At 40.0% G+C, this 23,876-nt stretch overlaps 1 protein-coding gene across 2 annotated transcripts in view; it reads right to left on the bottom strand.

The window, feature by feature from the left end:
- Positions 1–23,876, bottom strand: part of CTNNA2 (catenin alpha 2) — a 1,138,501-nt gene that overhangs the window by 723,761 nt on the left and 390,864 nt on the right. For both annotated transcript variants that reach the window (XM_037807219.1, XM_037807218.1), the window contains exon 7: positions 13,910–14,113. In XM_037807219.1, coding sequence (XP_037663147.1) covers positions 13,910–14,113 — 204 coding nt within the window. The remainder of the gene's footprint in view (positions 1–13,909; positions 14,114–23,876) is intronic.

A 23,876-nucleotide genomic window follows, 5' to 3' on the forward strand; every position in this document is an offset into this window, starting at 1 on the left:
GCCACTTAACCGATTCCTCCTAAAACCAAAGTGTAAAACAGAACAAATAATAAAGAGGCCAGTGGTGTCTTCTTAAGTCACTTCAGATGGAAAAGAGAAGGGACATGTGTGTCTGCAAACATCTCCACTGAGTCCGTGGCAGAGGGTATAGAAGGATGATTTAAAGAGTGAAGAGAAAAGAAAAAACAACACTTTGAAAATATGAGCTACAAAACTGAGAAAGGAAAATTATAACTTTCTCTAAATCTAATGGTGTTGATTGTATCAGGTGGTTCTCTAATGCCTAGTCCAAGGCCCATGCTGTGCTGCAGGCATCTACTGTACAGAAATACAGATTCCCAGGTCCCATTCCTGGAGAGGCTGTTGTATTTTGACTCAGGTAAAGCCCTGGAATTGGTGTTTTTTTCAAAATCTCATCAGGTGGCTCTGACATGCAGGCAGATTTAAGAATCTCTAGGTCACTCAGGCAAACTTTTGCTCCCTTGGAAACAGTTCCCTAAAATAGATACCAAAAAAAAAAAAAAAAAAAAAAAGAAAAAAAAAAAGAAAAAAGATCCGAAGTTCAAAGGTATGAACTTGATGAACTTGCAAAGGCAAAGCCTCGGGCTGATGCTATAAACCTCTCAGCTGCAGCCAAACCAAACCACAGTCAGCAATTAAGCTGTTAAGAAAGAGGATTTTGAATAATCTTCCATGAGGCTGGATTTTTAATGTTGGCATTTATTGCTAGAAGAGTCCATCCAAGGATGATAAACTGTATTTTTATAAACGGGGGAGTAGATGTGTAGGAAGAGGTGTTTTTTTTGTTTGCTTGTTTTTTGTTCTTTGTTTTTATTTTATTTTGAATTAAATTCAAACTTACAGGAACAGTTGCAAAAACAATACAAACCTCATACACAGAACTCCAGCATACCCCAACCCCCTTCCCCCGACACCCTGATCCACCAGCTTTAACATCCTGTCACACACCATTTCTTTCTTTCCCTCCCTGTCTATCATCCATCATCTATTGCTCTGTCTTCTGAACATATGAGAGCTAGCTGCACACATCCTTGAACAAACAATATAATTCACATATACATTTCCCATGAACAAGAACATTCTTCTATGCAGTCCCATTAAGTGTAGCTAAGAAGTTCAAGAAATTCAACACTGGTACAAAGCTTACATTCTGTATTTCTTTTTTTCTTCTTATGTCCCAACTGTGTCCCTTTGAGCCTCCTCTCCTCCATCCTCAAATCCCATCCAGGATCATCCTTGGCATTTAATTGTCATTATCTAGTTAGACTGTCTTTTTTTTTTTTTTCAATTGTGGAAACATATATACAGCCTAAATCTTCCCATTCCAACCCCTCCCTAGCATTCCATTAGTGGGATTAATCACATTTAGTATGTTGCAATGCCATCACCTTCCCATCATCCATTCCTAGAAATTTCCCTTCACCCCAAACAGAAACCCTACACTCATTTCTTAACTCCCCATTGCCCTGGAAGAGATGTTTTTAAAGAAGGTGAGGGTGGAGAGTTAGAAGCTTTGGACAAAAAAACAGCTACTCTTCAATTAAATCTCACCAGGCAAATTGCTGGCTCAGATGTGCTTGTCTTTTGCTAAATTATTCAGAGAGGAGATTAGCCATCCAGCGACACAACTCTCCTTCAAATCCTGAGTGTCCTGAGCTGAGTAACACACCGCTCAATAAGACTTCCTAGAAGATATTTCACTTGATGGGTTCTTAACAAAAGTATTTATCTTCATTCACCAAAAGAAAACCCATTTTAAACCCATGCTGTATTAAATCTACTCTTGATTTGATCCACTGACTTATTACATCAGGGTTTCCCTCACTTACCCGTTCAGAAGAATCACTTGATGTACTTGCTAAGCCCCTTCTACCAGAGACTGTGATATTTAGTCTGAAAACAGAGTGCATAAATTTCAAGCAGCTGAATTATGACCATTTTTTCCCATTGATTTCTTTCGGTTCATTTTAAAAGCTCTTTTGTGCCTTTTAGGGAGTGATGAGTTGAGAAATTTCCCAAGTTCCCAGTCAAAGCAGAAGAATGCTACAAGAACTAAAAATGGCCTAGTTCCCCCAGCCCCTCACACACACACCACCCAGGAACTCATGTCCAGACAGGCTACTCTGTAGGAAACACTTAAAATGGCAGAACTAAAAGTGATGCTGGTTGGTGGAACTCTTTAAACTAAAAAGCAGGCAAATGAGAAGCTCAGTATCATTTTTGTCTCCATTAAGCCATTTCCAGTCTTTCTGGAAAAAAATCGCATGGACCTCTGCTATGGCCTTACACCAAGCTTTACCTATAAGGAAAGGACTGGGCTCTGCAAAGGGAGGCATGAAAGAACCAAGTGCAGTTAATCCTAGCTAATTTCCTTGGTTTTATCAAGATAGCAAAACACAGAAAAGAGATGAACCATTTTGTTCCATGATATGGAGTTCAATGGACACAAAATTTATGGTTTGCATTGCTGCTACTGTTGCCACGTGTTTGTCATTCTTGTTGCTGTTACTACAGGGGATGCAAGGGAATTCATTTATTCATCCCAAAAATATTTATTTAGATAAATAAATATGCCAGGCATGACCTAGGTCCTGGAGATGTGACCAAATCAATGTTGGTGTTCTTGGGTTCTGATATTCCCACAGAGGAGCAGACAAAAACAAAAACAAAGAGAAGATGTGTGGCAGATGCATATTTGAAAGAGACAAATATGGTGATGTGATTAAGTGCAACACATCTGAGCTGAAACCTGAGGGCAAAGAAGCCATCCATGAGAAGTTTAGGAAACTTCACTGAAGTCACTGAAGTCACTGAAGCTGCACAACAAGCCTGGTGTGTTGGAGTCTCGGATAGGATCCACTAATAATGCTACATTCAGTTCCTAGAGTGTAACCGTTTCCTAAATGAATAAAGGGGAGCCCAGTTCAGGAGGGGGACAGGCAGCGCCAGACCCAAGAAGGAGAGTTGGTGAGCTTATCTTTGGAACGCCCCATTCCTGAGCAAGAAACCCAAAGTTCTGGGCTTCCCACATCCTTTGGAAACTGTGTAGGAAAGAACTGCCCAGGGTCGTCAGTTTGATGGTGGATTGCTGCCTACCGTTCTCTCTGACAGTCTCTGTGGGATCTTCCTTCAAACACGAGAAATGATCTTCTGAGGAGATGGACGGATGGATGGTGCTGTCTGGACCACCTTAACTAGGGTGGCAAAATCCAACTCTGTCAGCAATCACTGCTCACCAGCTAAGTCAAAGACAGCTCTTTTCTGTCTCCTGAATGTTACTTGCTCCTTCTCATCATACTGATTAGCTTTGTATGATTCAGAACCAATTTTCAAGGACTCAGTGAGGGTGTTTGTTTTATAAGGAGAGAAGTTGGCTAGAATTCTAAACAGGGAGCTTAATTTTGCTGTCGGGATAGATTTTTTTATTTCCATCTCCTGTTTCCTCTGATAGATTGTTTTCTTTCTGTCACCAAGAAGAGTTCCTTATAGAAGTCTACCACAGATAAATGACTGACATCTCATCAAGTTGTTGCTAAGCACCGAAGTGGTACAAGCCTCGAATAAAGGGAGTTGAGGTTCTCTGTGTGACAAAGGTGGCTGCCTTACAAAGAGAGGTGGCTGCCTAAAATGTGGGGAAACTAAAAATAGTCTATATGCTGTCTAAATGATAGGGGTGCTATCATCAGGGCCACAGGCCCCTGAATTGCACCCCATAAACTAGGCCTTCTAGCATATCACCAATAGACAACCGTGGCTTGGCTACCAGTAGTGCAATCCTGAAAAGCAAAAGCCAGACAACTCTCAGTCACCATTTCCTCTTCATCCCCATTAGCCCAGGCTTGTGGCAGCTAAAGACCTTTGTCCCACCCCTTAAAGGGAAGTCCAGATCCCTCAGTCACCATGACAGCCAGTCCTGCTTTCCAAGTGCGCCCAGTTAATTCTGACAGGCTCTTGATACTTCATTTCTTTTCCAATGCTCTCCTCAATTTTTTCTTTAAGTGAATTCATAGTCTGTATCTAATAACTGCAGTAGCTGCAACATTTGTGGATCTGATTCTATAATTTGTTGCTTTTGCCAATTCCCACTGATGATGGCTTGTTTCATTTGCTTTTATTGATTCTGGAATATCAACTTCTGTTTTTGCAACTTTATCTTTGGAAATTACTTTGCGATCTGGGTTTGAGGTATTGTCCTCCAGAGAGGATCGTTACTTGATTCTGCAAGGCACCTAGCAACCCATCAGTCAGAACACCTTTAAATGACATTTTAGATAAACCTTAGGCCATGCTGGAATACAGATTCTGGTTGCAAACCTGAGTGATTGTGGGTTTGTGGACAGAAATTCTCAGGGGGGTGGGGGTGGGTTTTGTTTTTTTGTTTTTTTGTTTTTGTTTTTTTTTTGCCTCTTCTTTAAAGGCCAAGACAGCACATATTTCTGTTGTTTCTCTCTGTACAGAAGTTTCACTTTCTTCAATCCTTCCCTAATGGTGTCCCCATCTGGGAATCCAAGCTTTCTACTGCAGTCCTTCATCTGACTGGCCACCCACCAGCTGGGCCACCAGCCTCTGTGTCCTGTCCTTTGCACATGTGCACCATTTAAAAGCCAAGTCCAGGCCATGACAAATCTTAAGACTCATGTCTTGTTTATTGTTTTCTTGTCATTTCTTGCATCTGAACAATCTCCTTGCATTCCTGTGCATTTGTCCATGCATTGATTAAAAAGTGCACAAGAAACACAGTTAGTGGAAGGAAGAAAGGGAGGGAGTGAAGGAGGGAGTAAGGGATGGGAGGGAGGATGGGATGGAAGGGCTGGGAGAGAGAGAGCTGCTCAACACTGTGTTTCCTTCATAGACAAGTCAACAGTGAAACCCCAAAGTTGCTGAGACCTTCATTTTTCATACAATTTATTATAAAACTAAGACAGGAAGCCTCATTTTGATGACAAGGACTAACTGTTTTCCCCCAAATTTCTGCTCAAGTGACTGCCATGCAGTGAGCTTCACCTTTGTGAATGGGCTATATGTCAGCACTAGGTAATATGTTTGTTGCTAGATCCCAGCTAACTTTAAGGAGCTCACACTAGAAAGAAATCTCCTATGCAGATACTTCAGATCTAAGTTCAGCCAGGCTGGGTCCTCAGCCTGCCAGGGTATTTCATCAAGCTTCTAAAGCCCATACCCTAGGTGACCACTCTGAGCCCTTCAGAGCAAATCTAGCTTCTGTGAAAGCACTAGCAGCTTCTTCTGACCTCTAGCCACCAACTCAAATCTTAGACCTAAGACCCAAGATCTAGTGAGTCACAATTTAGAACAATAAGGACAGGGCCATCTGAACACAATGTATGAGGAGCTTTTCCTAGGCTTACACGCCTACAATTTCCTCCCCTATCAGGATACCCAGATCCACAGGAACTACAGGGGGGAACCAACAGTCAAGGGAGAACCCAAGCCTTTCTCTCTCAGAAGCCTGAGAGGCAAGCTCAAGGAAAGCACCTCATCTCTGAACCCAGACATGCTGCCCTGCACCCCATATCTAAGAGCTCAGAGGCCTGGTCCTCCTATCGTTCACCTTTCTGATTTTCCAGGACTGCCAGTTCAGGCATGTCCCCCCAGGTCTCTAAAAACCAGCTCATTTTATAAGGGCTCTCATTAATTTGTTTCCTGGACTTGTTCAATAGCAAACCGAAAAGGCAAATAACAACATGGGAAAGAACAAAGAAGCAAATATGAGTATTCTTTGATGTTGAACTTTCCAACTGCCATCATCTCATTTCATCACCAAGCACCCTGGTAAGGTGGATTCTGTTATCTCCATTTCACAGGTGAGAAAGTCGAGGCTTGGGAGTCTCTTTGTCTTGACTAAGGTTATGTCATGTGTGAGTTATAAAGCTGGGTTTTGAACCCAAGTATTGATGACCACAAAGCAGAGGTCAGTAACCTCAGCTAAACTATTCAGATTCATGAAGAAAGGAGGGATTTATGGAGGAAGGGCCAAGGAGATGGTGTGTGAGGCTGCATTTAGAGTTGACCTTGATGATCTCAAGGATACCCATCTATTTAACCCATCCATCCCAGGATACTGAGAGTAAGTCATGGCAAATAATAGCAAATAAACATATGGTGTGCTTACTTTATAAAGGCCCCTGAATCCCTTTATAATAGCCCCCACCTGCCATGTTCCCACAAGCTCTAGCTGTGACCTACACCTGCACTCCACAGCTACAGTGGGTGCTGTGTTCATATCACCCAAAATCCAACAACCGGCCACCAGGGTCTTTCCCTGAGGCCTCTCAGAGCCAATGCACACGGACTCTGTGGGACACTAGGTCTCAGCACAAAAAGCCTAACAACACTGTCACCCTCATACTCTCCCACGGAGTAGGCCCTGCCTACCTGGTCAAGCATTCTCCTGCCATCTGTGCCTGGGCCAGAACTACCCACCATGTCCATCTATGCACTCCAGTGGTTTTCTGAGATCCCATTAGAGTAAACACTTGAACACCACTAGGAAAGAATACAATAGTGTGCTGGTTTGGATGTATTATGTCCCCAAAAATGCTGTTATCTTTGATGCAATCTTGTGTGGGCAGACGTATTAGTATTGATTAGATTGTAATTCTTTGATTGTTTCCATGGAGATGCAACCCACCCAACTGTAGGTGATAACTCTGACTGGATAATTTCCATGGAGGTGTGGCCCCGCCCATTCAGCATAGGCCTTGATTAGTTTACTAGAGCACTGTATAAGCTCAGACAGAAGGAATGAGCTTGCTACAGCCAAGAGGGACACTTGGAAGAATGCACAGGAGCTGAGAGAGGGAACTGGAGTTTACAGAGACATTTTGGAGACAGCCTTTGAAAGTAGACTTCTGCTCCAGAGAAACTAAGAGAGGACAAACGCCCCAAGAGCAACTGAAAGTGACATTTTGGAGAGAAGCTGAAGCCTAGAGAGGAGCGTCCTAGGAGAAAGCCATTTTGAAACCAGAACTGCAGAGCAGACACCAGCCACATGCCTTCCCAGCTAACAGAGGCTTTCCGGACACCATTGGCCATCCTCTGGTGAAGGTACCTGATTGCTGATGTGTTACCTTGGACACTTTATGGCCTTAAGACTGTAACTGTGTAACCAAATAAACCTCCTTTATAAGATCCAATCCATTTCTGGTATTTTGCATCCTGGCAGCATTGGCAAACTAGAACAAATACTGATGATAATAGTAATTGTAGTAGCAGTAATAATAATATTTAAGAAGAAAGGTAAGAAAAATATCAGTCACACTGACAACTACCTGGAAATGCAAGCAAATGAGCTTGCAAATCCATAATTCATGGACAGAAAATGAAAGCAATCATCCAAAAGGCCTCCTAATCGAACTACCTTTCCTACAGAAGAGCAGATCCAAAAGAAAGTTTTAGACTTTGGAGAAAGAGTTGGCAACCTAATCATGCTCTTTTGATGTCTGAGCAAGAAATATCAACGAAAAATACATTTTTAACTGTTTTTTTTCTGTAGAAGCAAGGTTTTTTATACAAAAAGCCTAATGGCACCGATGAATTTGAACCTCCAAATTAATAGAAATGAACATATTTGTAGGCCAAGAACAGAAAGGGGAGAAGAAAAGATGCAGAGAGGAAACAAGCAAGGAAATTTTTATCACAGCTACCAAATTTAGGATATTAGGAATCTCACCCTCGAATGAAGGTACCAACCCCATTAAGGCAATTCATAATTTCCCATTAAAATGGAGGTCCTTAAGGGGAAGCACAGGCAAGACTGGGTCACTATAGTGGGTGTCATGGGTCCCTCAAGCATTTTTAACGTTGCTTTCTATTGTACATTAAGCTAAACCTTTAATTAGAGAAACGGATATTTAGCCCACCTAACCCCTCTTCTACATAATAACATAAAGGAGTAATGAACATGCCTAGCTAATACCTGTATCAAATATTATATTTAATCAACACTTGGCTATATTCTTAAGTGCTAACGACAACGTGGTCTCCCTCCCACCCTCTGATTTGGAAGAAATTTGGTAGTGTAACAATTCCTATCACAAAGTTATCTTTCAGATGACACTTCCCGTCAAATGCTCTCAGTGTTTTCTCTGGTACCCTAGATCAATTCTTGAACTCGTCCACTTGTTCTGGGACCCTTTCAGTAGTACCGCATATAGCCATCTTAGACAGAGTTTAATAAATGGAAATTGAATTCATACATGAATGGTTAAAATACGGAAAAATAGGCATAAGAGGATTTTAAGTAGAACCTCAGAAATATTTAACCTTTCTTTACATACAAAATTCTGAATGCAGAAAAGTTTTCAGAGAACCTGTAAACCATATAAACTGTAGATCTATGTTCTCCCTGCTCTCTCACTTAGGCTTTGGGGTCAGTTAAGAACTTCCACATCATAAGCAAGAGTCTTCCAGACTTATGTTTCCCAACTTTCTTCTATACAAGTACACTCAAAATGAACAGCTTCTAAAAGAATTGTTAGCTATTAATATAAAAAAAAATGCTACACAGTCAGTAAACGTAAGGTTAGAGAATTTTATTGTTATGGTCACATATTCACATTATATTAAATTAAGAAAATAGAGTACAAAACAGCATTTACAATATGAGTCCATTTTTTTAAAAAATTAAGGCATATGTGTGTGTATAAATATACCATTCACATAAGCTTAAAAACATTGAAGATATACACAAAATAATTGACAACGATTATCATAGGGGAATGAAATCATGAGTAATGATTAATCTTCTCTCTTTGTTTTTATCCTATACAATGAACATGTATTTCTTTTGCAATATAACAAACCACATAAAACCCCATTGTCTTCAGAAGTCCATGGCCCTGGATATCACTTCGTGTATTACTTATATAGGGCTATGGAATTGTGGACTTCAGCTCTGCTGTGGTGAGGGCCCCAGAACCGGGCTGGAAATGACCTTTTTAGACATCATTTCAAATCTCGGGTCCCCTTGAATGGGCTCCACCAGAAATCCCCTTCACGGTAAATTCTACTGTACAGCAAAAGCTACGATGATGATGTTTCAGGCACTTGACATATGCTTCTATCTTCCCAAATTAATTTGCCCTCATTGTGCTTTTCACATAGGCATTACATTAGTGGTTTATAAATTGTGTTTTTCCAACCCCAGGGTTCCACTTAGATGCCTTAAAAGGTCTGGAAAAAGTTGGATTTTAATATTTTAAAAAATAGGTAATTTAAATTAATTTTTTAAAATACTATTAAAAAATAAGCTGCCACATTTTAACACAGCAGGAACCATCAAATCATTGCCTTATGCCACCAGGTTCTTTGCTATCATTGTGCAAATGGTTGAACTTTAATACTGTGACTGTTTAAGAAAATTATAGTTCTGGGTTGGCATTTAAAAAAGATGTAGAGCTCCATGGAGGATCTATGGATATAAAATTGAACCAGTTTGTACAGCATCACAACACATAATAAGGCCAAGGTACATCTGCTCATCACCTGCTCTCATCAAGGCCAAACAGTGAGTTATGCACAAAGAAGTGATAGGTTAATGCATCTCTTTGTGGTCCTGCACTTACAGCTTTATTACTTAGACTATTATCTTTTTCTCCTTTTGAGTTCTGCATTATAATTTTAGTACTTACAACCAGTACTATATTTTTCTAGCCTTCTATACTTAAAAGAATGGGAAACACACTTAAACATTTCAAAGACACAACTTTGGAACACAATTTTTTAACTGAGCTCCACCTCCAAATGCAATCTGTCTAGCAGAGGATCAGGTATTGTTATAATATATGGGGGAAAGCTATTTCCAAATTATTACTTCATCTTAGTAAATAAGCATTGTCTGTGCAATCCTAACCAAATGAAGATATCAAGGAAAGATCTATCAGTTGTAGCTGATACAAATGCAACTGTTATTCACAATGTCCAATGTCCATTGCATGTCCATAAAACAGACACGTTCTCCTCACTGATGACTTTTTAAGCAAAGTCTGTTTAAAATACAGTCAGAATTTGAACACAGCTCCATTTATACCTCTACCACCTGGCCTGAGCCACCAACCTCTCCTGAATTATGCTAGGGCCTCTATATGTGTGCTCGAGCTTTTCACCCCTTCCTCCCCGGGAGCCTGTTCTCAACACCTAAGTGTGGCATCTTACATCCAGCATCTCCAGTGGATTCCCATTTGACTAAAATAAAAGTCAAATTTTGCATAATTATCCACAAGGTCCTGCACATCTAGTGCACTATCACCTCTTGGACCCATCTCCTACTACCCACTCCCCCACTTCCAACAGTCAACAGTGGCCTCCCTGCGGCTCCTCCAACATACCAGTCATCTCTCCAGGCCCTTGACCTTGCTGCTCCTTCCACCTCACTTCCAAAAGGTCTTTGATGAAATGCCATCTCTCAGGGACCCCTCTCAGGCCATCCCTACTTACAAGTGCACTCTTGCCCCTAACTCTTAGTTTCCTATTTCTCCACTGCACTTGTCACCATCTGAATTAACTCTTGCTCAATTTTTTTGTTCATTGTTGATCCGTCCCCTCCCACTAGTGGTGACTTTATCTGTTTTGCTCACTTCTGCATCCTAGAAGCCTTGAACACACAAAGTAGCCAGGCATACAATACATATTTGTTGAATGAATAAAGTAATCTAAATTTGAATCCATAACAAAATCCATACCAACAAAAACCTATATATAATTATTTTCTATCAGCAGGTCTCTTTTTAAGATTATGATTGTTGAAAAGTGTCTTACGCTTTAATAAAGCTGTACAAAATTATACGTTCTGGAGGAAATTTTATGTCTTCATTATAATTTGGAACTATTTATAGCACTCATTATAATACCCAAAGAACAGTTGGATGGCACTAGCACAAATGAACACTTATAGTCCATACATTCTTCTGAAAAAAAGTGTCTCTGTATTTGTTAGTCTCCACATATGTACAATAATGATGTTCCATTTAAAGGGGGATTATTGCTAAGAAACTCCTCACTTGTGCTTCTATCTTAAATTTGAAGAAACAACCTACGGCCACCCAGGGCTTTTCTCAAACTATGCCAGCAAGCTTTTCTAACTCGTCATACTCTGTGATCATAATTTTTTTGCCAAATGGGACTGTTCACCAAACCTATATGCCATGCCAGAGTTCTTTCAAGTGTACAGTTTTGGTTTCAAGTCACACAAACTCAATAATTCACATACACATTTGTGGAAATACCTAACATACAACTTACATCCTGCTGAGATTATTGCAATCCATGTGGCTAAACCATGGCCCATGGCCCATGCAAACTACTCTTTTCTCATGATTTAGTGCATGGCTGATCCCCAGTCGCCTTCCATTTCCTACACACTTGGCACTATATGATTTTAGAACAGCTTTAGTTAAAAGTAAACACTCCGAGTTGAATGTCTATCAGGGACAAATGTGGAGACTTTTAAAATTTAGAAATGTCAGTTATGTCATTTTAAAAATCTTCTCTTCTCAATCTAATGACTTACTTTTCCTCCCACCAAATACATAAGATGAAAATCGTCAGGGTGATAATCTGGTATCACCTTTAATCTTAGAGCTTATAAAATGTAAAAAGAAATATCTCATAACTGCCCAGACACAATGCACTAATTTATTGGTTGCTATTAAATGTAAAGACTGTTCAGTAGAACCATAGGTGTGTGTATTTATACTAATATATGCTATATCAAAAGAAATACAAATTGATTTTGTGGCAGTATAGAAGAGTACACCGGGAAGAGATGATGTGGCTGGTATAGCTGCACCCAATTCTATCTTGAAATCACCAAAGCCCAACTAAATTTTATACAGTTTACATAAAAGCCAAATAGGAGGTGCTTTATTTCAAGTTTTGAACCAAAGGTTTAACGTGAACAAAATGTGCATATTTCAAAACGTAAGCAATATACCCATCTGCATATTATCCAGAACCATGTCAAAATCAAAATCATGTTTTCAACAAAAGTACAAAACCTTCCTGCATCACAAAGTTATGAACAGAAAAACAAGCACCTGGAGTCAATAAAACACAAAAATCCATCAGCTCTTCTGATCTGTACAAGTTTACACTGAAAGAAAAACTTCCACTTGACAAGATTCTAGACACCAATATAAAAATTGGATGTCACACCTCAATCAACTCTTCTTTAATCACATTCTGTGATTTCCATTCACAGGAATGCATTTGTTTTCTCCTTTATTTATACTGAGAACTTAGCCATCATTGTAATTTCATGTTTTCTACTGTTTTACTGTTTTTTGTTCTACTTCCTTCTTTGACAGTAATTATGCTTTGGCTATCAGAAATACCAGCTTGCCTTAATATAAAACCAGTTCCACATACATGTATTAAACTGCTGCTATTGTGTTAAAAAACCAACAACAATGAATACACAGAATCCAAAATTTTATAAGCATTCTTTTGTGATGAATCTGCTGTTCAAAAGATTTACCCAAGGTGGGAGATGCTGGTGATCAACATTTTTAGCTGTACCCTACGTAATACCTGTAGACCAAAGCCACAGAAAATGCTGGGCAGCCAGGGCCATTCTGCTTAGCAGAAGTCCTCATAAGCAGACACTGCAGGATGCAGCTACATCTGATTCACAGTGTGCTGGAAATGGGCAAGTCTTCCAAACTCAAAGAATCTGAAAGTTCATGGAAGGGAATTTTTTTTTTTTTTTTTTTTTTAATTTTGTAGGGAGTTCCCACTGGACATCTTTTTGCTCTTTAAATAAATGTTATCTGGAGATTGTGGCATGATCAGCACTCATCTCGCCAGTCCTAGCTCCTGGCCTGTGTGTCCCTTAGGGATGGAGGCAGAAAGGATGGGAATCATGATGTGGGGGAAGGATACAGGTTGGCTGCTTTGCCTCAGCATTGTCTTTCTCTGGATATTTGAACAGGACCCAGCATGTGCTTCAGAAGCAGAGAGCAGATTTTCAGCCGTCCTGTTACCTACCTGACCACTCCCAGGTCATTCCATCAGTATATAATGTCAAAACCTTACTTTATCCACATTTTTCCACTTTATCCTGAATTCTGTCAAACCCAGGGGTCCGGAAGAAGAGGAACTCGGGATTATTCACTGCTGCAAGCGCGGGGCCTCAACAACGTCACCTCAGCTGAATGAATGGAACAAAGCAATAGAACCATAATCCAGTGTTTTACAAAGCAAAGAACACGAATTTCATCTCTCTCTTGTAGTTGTCAGGCAAACAACGTCCATCATGTTTTATAACTGTAGGAGAGGATGGCTACTACACGTGCTGCAAATCTACATACCACAAATACTTATTTCAAAACTTGGAGACCTGCTCTCATGGGAAATTCTAATTGCATAATGAATCAATAAAGATCCTCTGCATTCTTCTGCAATTGGAAATTGTCTGCCTTACCCATCCCTGTAGGGGCATTGAAAAACCTATGTCTATTAATGGTTCTTAGGGATGAAGATTAGCATCTATAGTACTGTTTTTTTGTGTTTTTTTTTTTTTTTTTTACAGAGAGGACTTAGAATATCTTCAGTCTTTCCCATCAACAATCAACCAACTCCCATCAACCATTACCTCCATCAAAAGCCAGACACTAAAATAACCAAGAAGAAATCCCTCAAGGAAAAAGCCAAAGTTTTCCTAAGAAGATTTCACTCTCCACCAATCTCTTCTACATTGAAAATACATCCTGAGGCGAAACCAGAACCCAGGTTCTCCCAAAGCACTTCTCGCTTTCATCCAACACTCTTTGGGGAACCCCTACTTTCTTTTCATGCCAGGCATGCTTTCAAAGAGCCAAAGGATCACGGTCGGAATCCACGGAGACATGAGAAGAGAGAGCCCAGGACTTACATTATTCATGTACTCGCTGAGCAGATCCTGGAGCGCCTGCCGCACCGCGTTGCACTCGGCCACGATCCTCTCGCGACGGTCGTCGCGCGTGCAGGACGAGTCTGCCATCAGGGCCGCGCCACTGATGATGCTCTCCAGCCTCTCCTCGAGGGACGGCCGGAATCTGGCCTCGCTGAAGGTCATGGGGTCCAGGATAATCTTGTTCTGTGAGTATTACAGTAAAGAGTCAGCAGAGAAGAGACCACTGCCTTTGCATCCTGTTTCTAAAGGAGAAATACCAGGGGTGAGGACAAGGAGAAGAAACTGGTTACTTAGACAAATTCTAAAGGGGCCTTGACAAAGTACCAACTCTTTGTAAAATAGTTTCCCTGAAATCTAATCTTTAGGGAGAAAACAGTACATCTTGTTGAAAGACTGTGTCCTTGGTAAAGGCCATTTAGACGTCTCGGTGGAAGTTTTCAAATGCGATTGTGATACCGGCTTGGCACTGTTTTTAATATGTGGCCTTCAAGGAAGACACATATTAGAGTAGCATTTTGGGGGATTATGGAAATATTTTAGAGTCCCAGAGCTGGAAAAATATATACAATCAACAACTTAGAATATGTTAGCTGTGACTGGAGTACACATTATGTCCTCCTCATGAGAAGAGGACAGTATTATTAGTCTTTTGAAAATTTGTCAAATAACATTCAGCAGGCATACTCAAGACAGCTTAATTTCCCAATAGGACTAATATCTTTTATATAAAAATGAGTCTTTTAGAAAAAGCATTCATAACATATAAGTGCATGCATGTCACAATTAAATGTATCCCAAGATGTATCCCGAGATGGAGGTAGTGCAGAGAATGGAAATTTGGTTTTGTGCCTTCTGAGTTTGAGGAGCCTGGAGTTGTGCAGGTGGAGATGTCTAGAGGTGGAAGGAAAATTCATCCAGCATTCGGGAGATAAATCAGCCATTCTAGGGACCTGAGAATTGCCAGGCTACTTGGCTATAAGGCAGTGGATGATAGCCCAGTAGAGTGAAGTCAGCAAGGAAAGAAGATTAAAGTACACATGGTTAATGCCAGTTTCCAAGGGTAGATAGAAGGATGAGGAATCAAAAAGGAAGAAAGAAAATATAGTCAGAGTGGTAGGAGCAGAACCTGGAGAATACTGTTCCCAGAAGGTCACAGTTGTGGAAAGACATATGAAGTATGTCATAATTAACTGTGTGAAATAGAGGAGAGGCAGACTTGGCTCAATGGCTGGTTTTTCCTGGGAAAGTCTATTCTGCTCAAGACAAAGAAGATCATTCCAACAAAGTTTAACCAAAGCGGAATGACCTGCTTCCTGAAATGGAGTGCTCATCTTCACAGGGGGTGAGGGCTCATCAGTGCAGAGTACTGAACGGAGTAGAGAACGGAGCAAATGGTTTTCCAATCCTAGGATCCTTTGATGCAATTGCCATTTCCTTACTGTTTGCTTTGAGGGATTAATCCTTGAATGTCCATCAAATGAAAAAAAGAAAGGTTATTAGAAAACACTACTTATCACACCTACAAATATAACAAGAAAGGCAAATGAAAGTAGATAGTAATACCAGTGTCAATCATTAATCAGCTATCTGCAGAGTACATCCTGTGTCCCTATTAGTGAGAGGATAAAAGAGACAGTAAGGGACACTTTTGTGATCTTTTCATTCTAAAGGTGTATAAAATAATAGATTAGTTATTATATAATCAGACGAGCTATATGCTCCGGGAAGGTTTACCTTCCAAAGCATCCTACGGTATTTGCTGAAGGCTGTGCTGGGAGAAATGGTGGCTCTGATTATCTAATTCCTGTTAAAAATGCAAATCTCCATAGCAGAGAGATGCTTTCAGCACAAGGATGATGAGGTCCAGAGGAAGGAATGCTGGCAGATGGCCACGGGAACCTTGTATTTCCAGGAAAATCACCTAAACGGACTAAGCTCCTGCTTTAGTTTAGAGGCCAGGTCACAAGTTCCTGCAATCAGGAGATGGCCATTCTGTGGCAGGCTTTGGCATGTGTGGCCATCATACAGTACCCTCTTCCCTCTTGGCCAAGGTTGGAAACAGATGTTTACTCAACTCAGAAATGTGCTCCTCAGACTTTGTGCCATGTGCCCTTTGTACAACACTCCAGAGAGCCTCAGTTATGTGTGTGTGTGTGTGCATGTGTGTGTCAGTTTGTATATATTATGTCCCCCAGAAAAAGCCATATTCTTTGATGCGATCTTGTGGGGGCAGACGGACTGGTATTGATTAGGTTGGAATCTCTAGATTAGCTGTTTCCATGGAGATGTGACCCACCCAACTATGGGTAATATCTGTGATTAGATTATTTCCATGGAGGTGTGGGCCAGCCCATTCAGCGTGGGCCTTGATTAGTTCACTGGAGTCTTATAAAAGCTCACAAATAAAAGGACTTCAGAGCTGCTGCTGAGAATCACATTTTGAAGACAGCCATTGGAAGCTGACACTGACATTTTGGAGAATGTCATTTTGAAACGCAACCTGGGAGCAAGCAGACGCCAGCCACGTGCCTTCCTAGCTAACAGAGGTTTCCCGGACACCATTGGCCATCCTCCAGTGAAGGTACCTGACTGTTGATGCCTTACCTTGGACACTTTAAGGCCTTAAAACTGTAACTTTGTAACCAAAGAAACCCTCTTTATAAAAGCCGATCCATTTCTGGTATTTTGCATAACGGCAGCATTAGCAAACTGGAACAGCGTGTCTTTTAGGGTTCATCAGTATAGGTCAGATTCTCCAAGGAAACCAGAAAGGGGCACACATGGGTTTTTGCTACACCCTGCTATCCTGCCTTCTTATTAGAGCTGTATCTGCAGTGACTTCCTAGTGGGGCCCATGCAATTTTCTTCCTCTCCCTCTTGCCTTCTGTCTCTCTCTCTCTGTCTCTCTGTGACTTTCGGCTGCTTTCCCCTTAATGCATGTATGAGACTTTTTTTTTTAACATGCAACATGCTATTAGCAGTAATTAGTTACTGCTGTTTTGATTAAACAGCCAATCAAAATAGACTTAGACTGTCTTCCTTATAAAGATGAATACTTTTCAAAGAAAGAAATATTTTATAGAAAAGCATATTAACATAAAGCACAGTGAAATTTTTATTCTGCTTTGAGGTTTCAGGAGACTCTCCAGAATCCTATATTGGCTTTAGGATAGATTTTTCACCATACTTTTGGACTAAAAACATAAAGCAGTCCTAATTTGATGGAAATATACTGTGGTAAATTTGAACTCTTCAATCAGGGCAATTATACAGAAGTTTCTGTGCAGCACAGAGGAAAATGTGCTACTGTCATTAGAATATTATTTCCTAAATTATTTTCCATGGAACACTGAGCTTGGAGATGTAACATTTTGATGAAAATGGAAGTTTCCCTTGCCAAATATGTTTTGGAAATATTGCATGGCCCAGAGCAAATTATCATATGAAATACTTTGGGAATTTCTGCCTTAAAAGAGTCAGTTTACTGGAACATTTCCAAACCTATTTAAGCAATGAGGGTCCCTTTTAAAATGCATGCATTATCTATGAAAATCTAAGGAACACAGTTTGGGAAATGCAGCAGGAGAGATTTTGCAGTGTCAGCCAAATGAGCTCCCAACCTGCTACGGCCCAGGGCTGTCGTGAAAGTAAACGCATTGAAACATTGAACTTGAAACACTTCTGCATGAAAGTCACACTATCCATTACATTTCTAATGGAATTATTCATTATTTATAAATCACAGGGGGAAAGCTTTAAAAAAACACTCCCTAGAAAATAAACAAAAAATTTACAATATTCCAATCTATATCAGTGGTGGAGATGTGGAGCAGTGCAATGATGGATGAGAAGGGCTAGCGGAGAGAAGCCCCACAAGGGAGAGAAAAAATATAAAGGTGAAGGCCAGCAAGAGGGCATGCATGCACGTGTGTGTGTCTGTGCCCACGTGTGTGTGCATGTACACTACAAGTGGTGGGTATGGACTGTGTGTATGGGCAAAGGGGAAATAGGGGTACATGCATGTGCGTGGGTGTATGTATAGGTGGGTGGATGTATGTGTTTTCAGAGATCAAACAGATCAAACAGGCTTTAGGAAATGAGAAAAGGACAAGAACAATTTAAAGCAGTACTAAATGAAACCAGAGGTCGAGGGCTGGAAGGAGCAGGTCTGTCTACAGTTGCTAAAGTAACTTGCGAAAATAAACTCCTAGAGTTGAATCCTGAGCAAAAAAAAAAGAAGGAAAGCCAAAGGGCACTGTTGGGAGGGATGTTTACTTCTGCATTATTTGGAAGTGATTAAAACAAAACTAAACATAAAACGTAGGCACATTCTCTTCTCCAGCGCACCCCAGAGCCATTTCAGATTCAGCGGTGATTAAGCACCCAGGACCCGTCACCTTATTTCTCAGGTTCAGCGCCAGGTTGGCTGATTCCGGAGCTTCAGCCCGCGCTGCCTCAGCGCTCTGCGCAGCTGCCTGCTCGCTTTTGCCCTCTGCTGGTGGAAAAGAGCATGTCATCGTCATTCAGGATCCAAACCCTCCTCTCTGGTCCCTGACGGAGTATTTTAAACTGGCAACATGCCAACATCAAACAGCAAAAGGGCAAGGTCCAGGGTCCTCGTCTCTCCCTTTATAGCAAAGCCGTGTTCCTGAGAGAGCATTTTATGCTCTTTCCAAACTGTACGGACCTATTTTAATCCACTGAGATTTTACATTTTAAATACCCAAGTCTTTTGCTTGCATCAGTAAAGCTTATGTAATCATTTCTCCTTTGTGTCTTTTAGTTCCAACTTACATTGTCATTTCAATTCATGTTAAAATTGTGGCTCTGCATTTCTTATTGTATCTTTTGCTTATATCTTTTAACTTACTGTTATTTATTTTCAGGTTGCCTATTTTCATTCTCCTTATTTGACTTACATGCTATTTCATGCTTTATGATTTTAATTTAACTTTTTCAGTTTGTATTTTATCATCTTTCCTTTTAAAAATCATTGTTTTCTTTCTTTTTTTACATTTTATGGAGTGGTAGTTAGGAAGTCTGGCATTAAGGAATAAGGATAGCCCCCACAATAATTCTCATGGAAGCAAAAGGAGGATAGGATCCAATTCTGCATCAAGTCAGTTTGGGACAAACTCTCTAGTTCCATGTTACTCATCTTCCATTTTCTCCAACATTGAACTCTATAAAATTTTAACCTGAAATAATTCAGGAGACCATATAGTTCAAAGCTTCGTCCCAGAATAATACATTTACCTGTACTCAGCGCCCACACAAATTGTTCAAAGAGTATTGCTTTTACATCACATCTATAATCCATTCTCTCCACCGGAAGTTATGTGATATAAAATTGCAGCACAGTCATGGAACACTGAGTTAAGGCTGATGCGGGCTCTTACAAGAGGAGGGAGCAGAGAGAACTCTGTCAAAGCAAGAAGTTGAATATATCACCAGTGATTTGATAGGTCCACAATTGTGTGTCATTGGTATTATTACAACCATCTCCTTGAAGAAGCAACTGAAACCAGAGATGTCCCCTGGTCAATCAAATAGTAAATGGGGACACAGGTCTTCTGACTGTGAGCCCAGTGATCCTTAAACTCTATCAGATTTCCCATATTCATTGGAAATAGGTCTAAAAAAATTATAATTATAAAAGTGATTTCTTAAAAAAAATCTATAGAATCATCCTAAACAAAATGTGATGGCACAAGGGTCATCTATCATGATGTCCTCTTTCACACCATTTGGTGCATATCATGTTTCCACCGGATAACTGAGAGGATAACCATTCATTCAACAAATGGGAGGCAGGGACTATCGTGTCTGAGGACACATGCTAAATAATGCCTTTTTTCAAGAAAGGATTTTTGTCTAGTGAAAACACAAAAACATATACAACAATTGTAACTTGGAAATATTAGTCAGCTGTTAAGGGATGACTCAGTAATGGCAATTTGCAAAGTTGAGAGATTAGAAGTGGTTAAGGAAGTCTTTCTGGAGGAAATTATGTCTCAGCTGAGACTAAGGGTGAAAAAGCAGTTGGCCTAGCAAAGAGGCATGAAGGAGCACCGTAGATAGAATAGAAAGTGAGATAGCATGGAGGTGAGAGAAATCATAGCATATGAAGAGAATTACAAGAGATACAATGACGCTGAAGGGTAAAGAGTGAAGTCACAACATGTGGTACCCTGGGAATGCACCAAGCTGTTCGTCTTCAAGAGAAACTGTCCACCTTTGGGTCCACCAGTTTCACACAGAGGCCATGCTCGGCCCTGGCAGCTCCCAGCCTATCACTGAGCACAATTAGGCTGTTTCTGCAGTGTAGACTCTTCCAACAGGCAACCTCTATTTGGAACTCCTCCCTGGCCTGATGGACACCTTCTCAGAACTGGGCTTTGCCTCCTCCTACCCTATCTTCTTTCCTTCCTGGTTTCTCCCACTTTATCCTTCATAGGCAATTGTTCCTTATGTTTAATATCATCTTGATGTCTCTTTCTCTAAGGACCTGAGCTAACAAAAATGGGATTGGGGACAGATTAGAGAGGGCACCAACAGCCAGGTCAAGTAGAGACGTCTATGCCATGTTAAGCAACTTTCCATCTGTGAGCACCTCTTTTGGCCATGAAGCATCATCAAAGAGCTGAAAGCACGAGAGTGATACTGTTTGGTTTTAGAACATTCAGTCTGGAAGTTGGGGAAGTTAGATTTGACAGGACTAGAAGTAGAAGGTAAGAGCAATTACCAGTTCTTGTTAGGAGAGGGATAGTGGGTGTACAAATTAGGATTGTGCTTGTATAGATAAAAGGAAGAGCACAGATCTGGGAAACAATTAGAACGTGAATTTGTCAGGATTTGGAAATTTATTGGCTATGAGAATGAGGAAGAAGGAGTCAAAGATAAAACCTAAATTCCTAATATGGGCAACTCAGGTATGGAGAGCTGCAGGAGGCAGCAAACTGCATTCTGGGAGTCACCTCCTGTCTTGTAGATTAAAGTCTTATTGGAATGCAGACACACCCATTTGTTGACATGTTGTCTATGGCTATCTTCATACTCCACTGACACAGGTGAGTAGTTGGGACAGAGACTAGATGGTCCACAGAGCCTAGAATATTCACTGTTGATCCTTTAAGACAATATCTGCTGACCACTAAATAATTATAATAGATGATGGAGGAAGAAAAGCAGGTTTAAGGCGTGAAGACAATGAAATTCTATTTTGACCATGATGCATTTGAGGTACCTATCGTTCCTTTAGGTGGAACATTCTGGTGGGTAAGTTGATCATAAGTGAAATAGAAACCTGGGACAGTTATAAAGTTTTGGAATCATTAGCATAAACACAGGAGTGGAAGCCATGAGAATGGATATGATATCCAAGAAGAGATAACAGAGTGAACCAAAGACAAAACACTGGGAAACCCTAAGTGTATAAGAGAAGAACACACAAATGAGGCAGTGAAGGAATGGGCAGAGAAGCCTGACTAGATCCAGGAGATTGTACAGCTCTAGATGACCAGAGAGCTTAAACAGAATTTTACAAAGGTTGGTGTTAACAGTGAAGAGGACAAATAAGATCAAGACTGAAATGATCCACTGAATTTGGAAATTATTAAGTTATTGGTAATAAATTGTATCCTAGTCTGTGTATATCTCTGTGTACACCATACTGTATTATTTATTTATAAATATCCTATTCCAAAAAATGTATCATGCTTCAATGGAAAGTAACAGAAGCAATCCACTGTTGGGACAAAATAAAAATATCTCAAAATTCATAAAAATGTTATTGGCTATCTTTCTGGAGTTTCTAGAAAACACAAGAAGAAAAGAGAAAGAACTAAACAGTGTGAAAACTAGAAGAAGATAAAAACCATCCATCACTGTTTGCAGATTACAATTGTTTACTTGGAAAAATATGGGAAGCTACTGAGAAATTGCTACAGTTTGTAAAAATAATTCACAAAGGTGCTTGTATTAATATGCAAAATCATCAGCCTTCATAGACACATGGAATATCCAGTTTAAAAACCTCATTTACTATAGAATCACACAACAAAATAAAATACATTTGTAGAAAAACACTAGATGTCAACTAGATATAGCAAGAAACATGTCCTGAGAGATGAATAATTTGTCCAGGCTCATGCTTGGAGCAAATGGCAGAGCTGGAATTGGGAAAGCCAGCTCTGCAATCTGCTCTCCTAATCGCTGCACTGCATTGAGTCCCTCATGTATCGCTCTGCAGGCATAATGCTAATGAATGATGCTGATCGCCATGATAAAAACAACAGCCATTTCTCCATCTCAGAAACTAAAGTTGCAGCAGTACCTGCTTCCTTCATACTTCAAGAAAGTGTGGAAAGCACTGAACCACCAGGGATAAAAGAACTAAAATGCTACTTCATTCCACTTTTAATCCCCCACCTCTAGTTTCAAACTGGTCAGTAGGTATTAAAATACATTTATTCTATACAAAGTAAATATATCTTAGTCTTTGTGTCACTAGAAATTAACCACCTTAAAGCTGAGTTTGCATCTCATTGCACTCAAAGCAGTAACTGAGAAAATTTGGCATAGCTGGTAAGATCTGGAACATAAAAGCAATATTTGTAATTAGAGTTAAGTCAGTGGAAAGGTTCTAGCATACACATAACATTGATGAAGTGGTTTTGTATCTGCAGAGTAAGTTCCCAAGACTCTTAAGGCAGAGCTGATAAAGGTGACTCTTTTTATTGTTTAGTAGCCAAGAAACTGCTTGAAAGAGAAGTGGGAAAATTTTATTTATCTTTAAGTCTTCAGATTTTTCTGGTTGTCAACGTTAGTTAAACTTTTTTGAGAACTACGTAATCATCGTAAATGTATACAGACTTCTCAAAATGTGAAAAAAACGAGGAAAACAATTTGATAATATAAAGTGTGGGGTGCTTTAGTAATTTGTTCCCCCAATCTAATCATATAAGCACATGGAAAAGAAAAATGCTAGTGGTATGAGAATGCTAATGGTATGTGGTTTCCTTTGTTGTCTGTGACAACCTTGCAAGATAAATGTGTCCTGGCTTTTGTTGTCTTTGTTGTTTGTTTGTTTGTTTTACCAACTTCATAGTTCAAAGTAGCAACAAAGGAAAATCATAAATTGTGCTGTTCTTCCTAATAAACACTAGACCTTACCACCTGCTGTCCAACATAACTATTTCAGATCAAAAAGCACCAGAAAGAATAAATGTCAACATGTCCTTACGCAGTCATTCACTTCAATTTTTCAAAGATCTCAAAAAAAGAATCACAGAGGAAGATAAAATTAGTCAAACTCATTCTTCTAAAGAAATATGTCTTTCTAATATGGAATAATTAAAGCAATGAAAAACAGAGAAAAGAAATCATAATGCATGTTTAAGTGAGGAAACCTTTCTTGGAGGTCTCCTTGAATTATTCTGAGATTTTCTCAGGAAGATATCACAAGGTGCGTGTCTTTACTTCCCTTCTTTTACTCCTCTATTTCACTCTCACCTTCCTATTTACCTTTGAATATTTAAATTTTGTTGTTTGCCTGTCTTGGGGTTTATCTGGGTAGGTTTTATGTTTCACTGGCACCACCACGACCCTTTTTTCCCCACCCTTCATTCCCAAGTATAAAATTAGTGAGTGCTTCTGGTTCTTGCTACCTGAAGAAGGTGGTAAAAAGCTAGGTGATTTGGAGATAATGGTGCCTTGGCTTGTGCGAAACTTGAAGACAACTGAGCATGCCTGGAGAAACTAAAGCTTCGGACTTCATATTTCCTTCCCCTTTAGATATTATCTAGGTCATGGGAAGCCACAGAAAGCTCTAGTGGGATCAAGGTTTAAGGCATTTTAGGTTATTTTGTGTATTACTTTGCTGCAATGATACAATCCTTAAAAAAAAAAAAAAAAAAAAAAAAAAAAAAAAACCACACATGCACAC

The sequence above is a fragment of the Choloepus didactylus genome, chromosome 17 (genome assembly GCF_015220235.1).
Source record: "Choloepus didactylus isolate mChoDid1 chromosome 17, mChoDid1.pri, whole genome shotgun sequence".
NCBI classification, from domain to species: domain Eukaryota; kingdom Metazoa; phylum Chordata; class Mammalia; order Pilosa; family Megalonychidae; genus Choloepus; species Choloepus didactylus.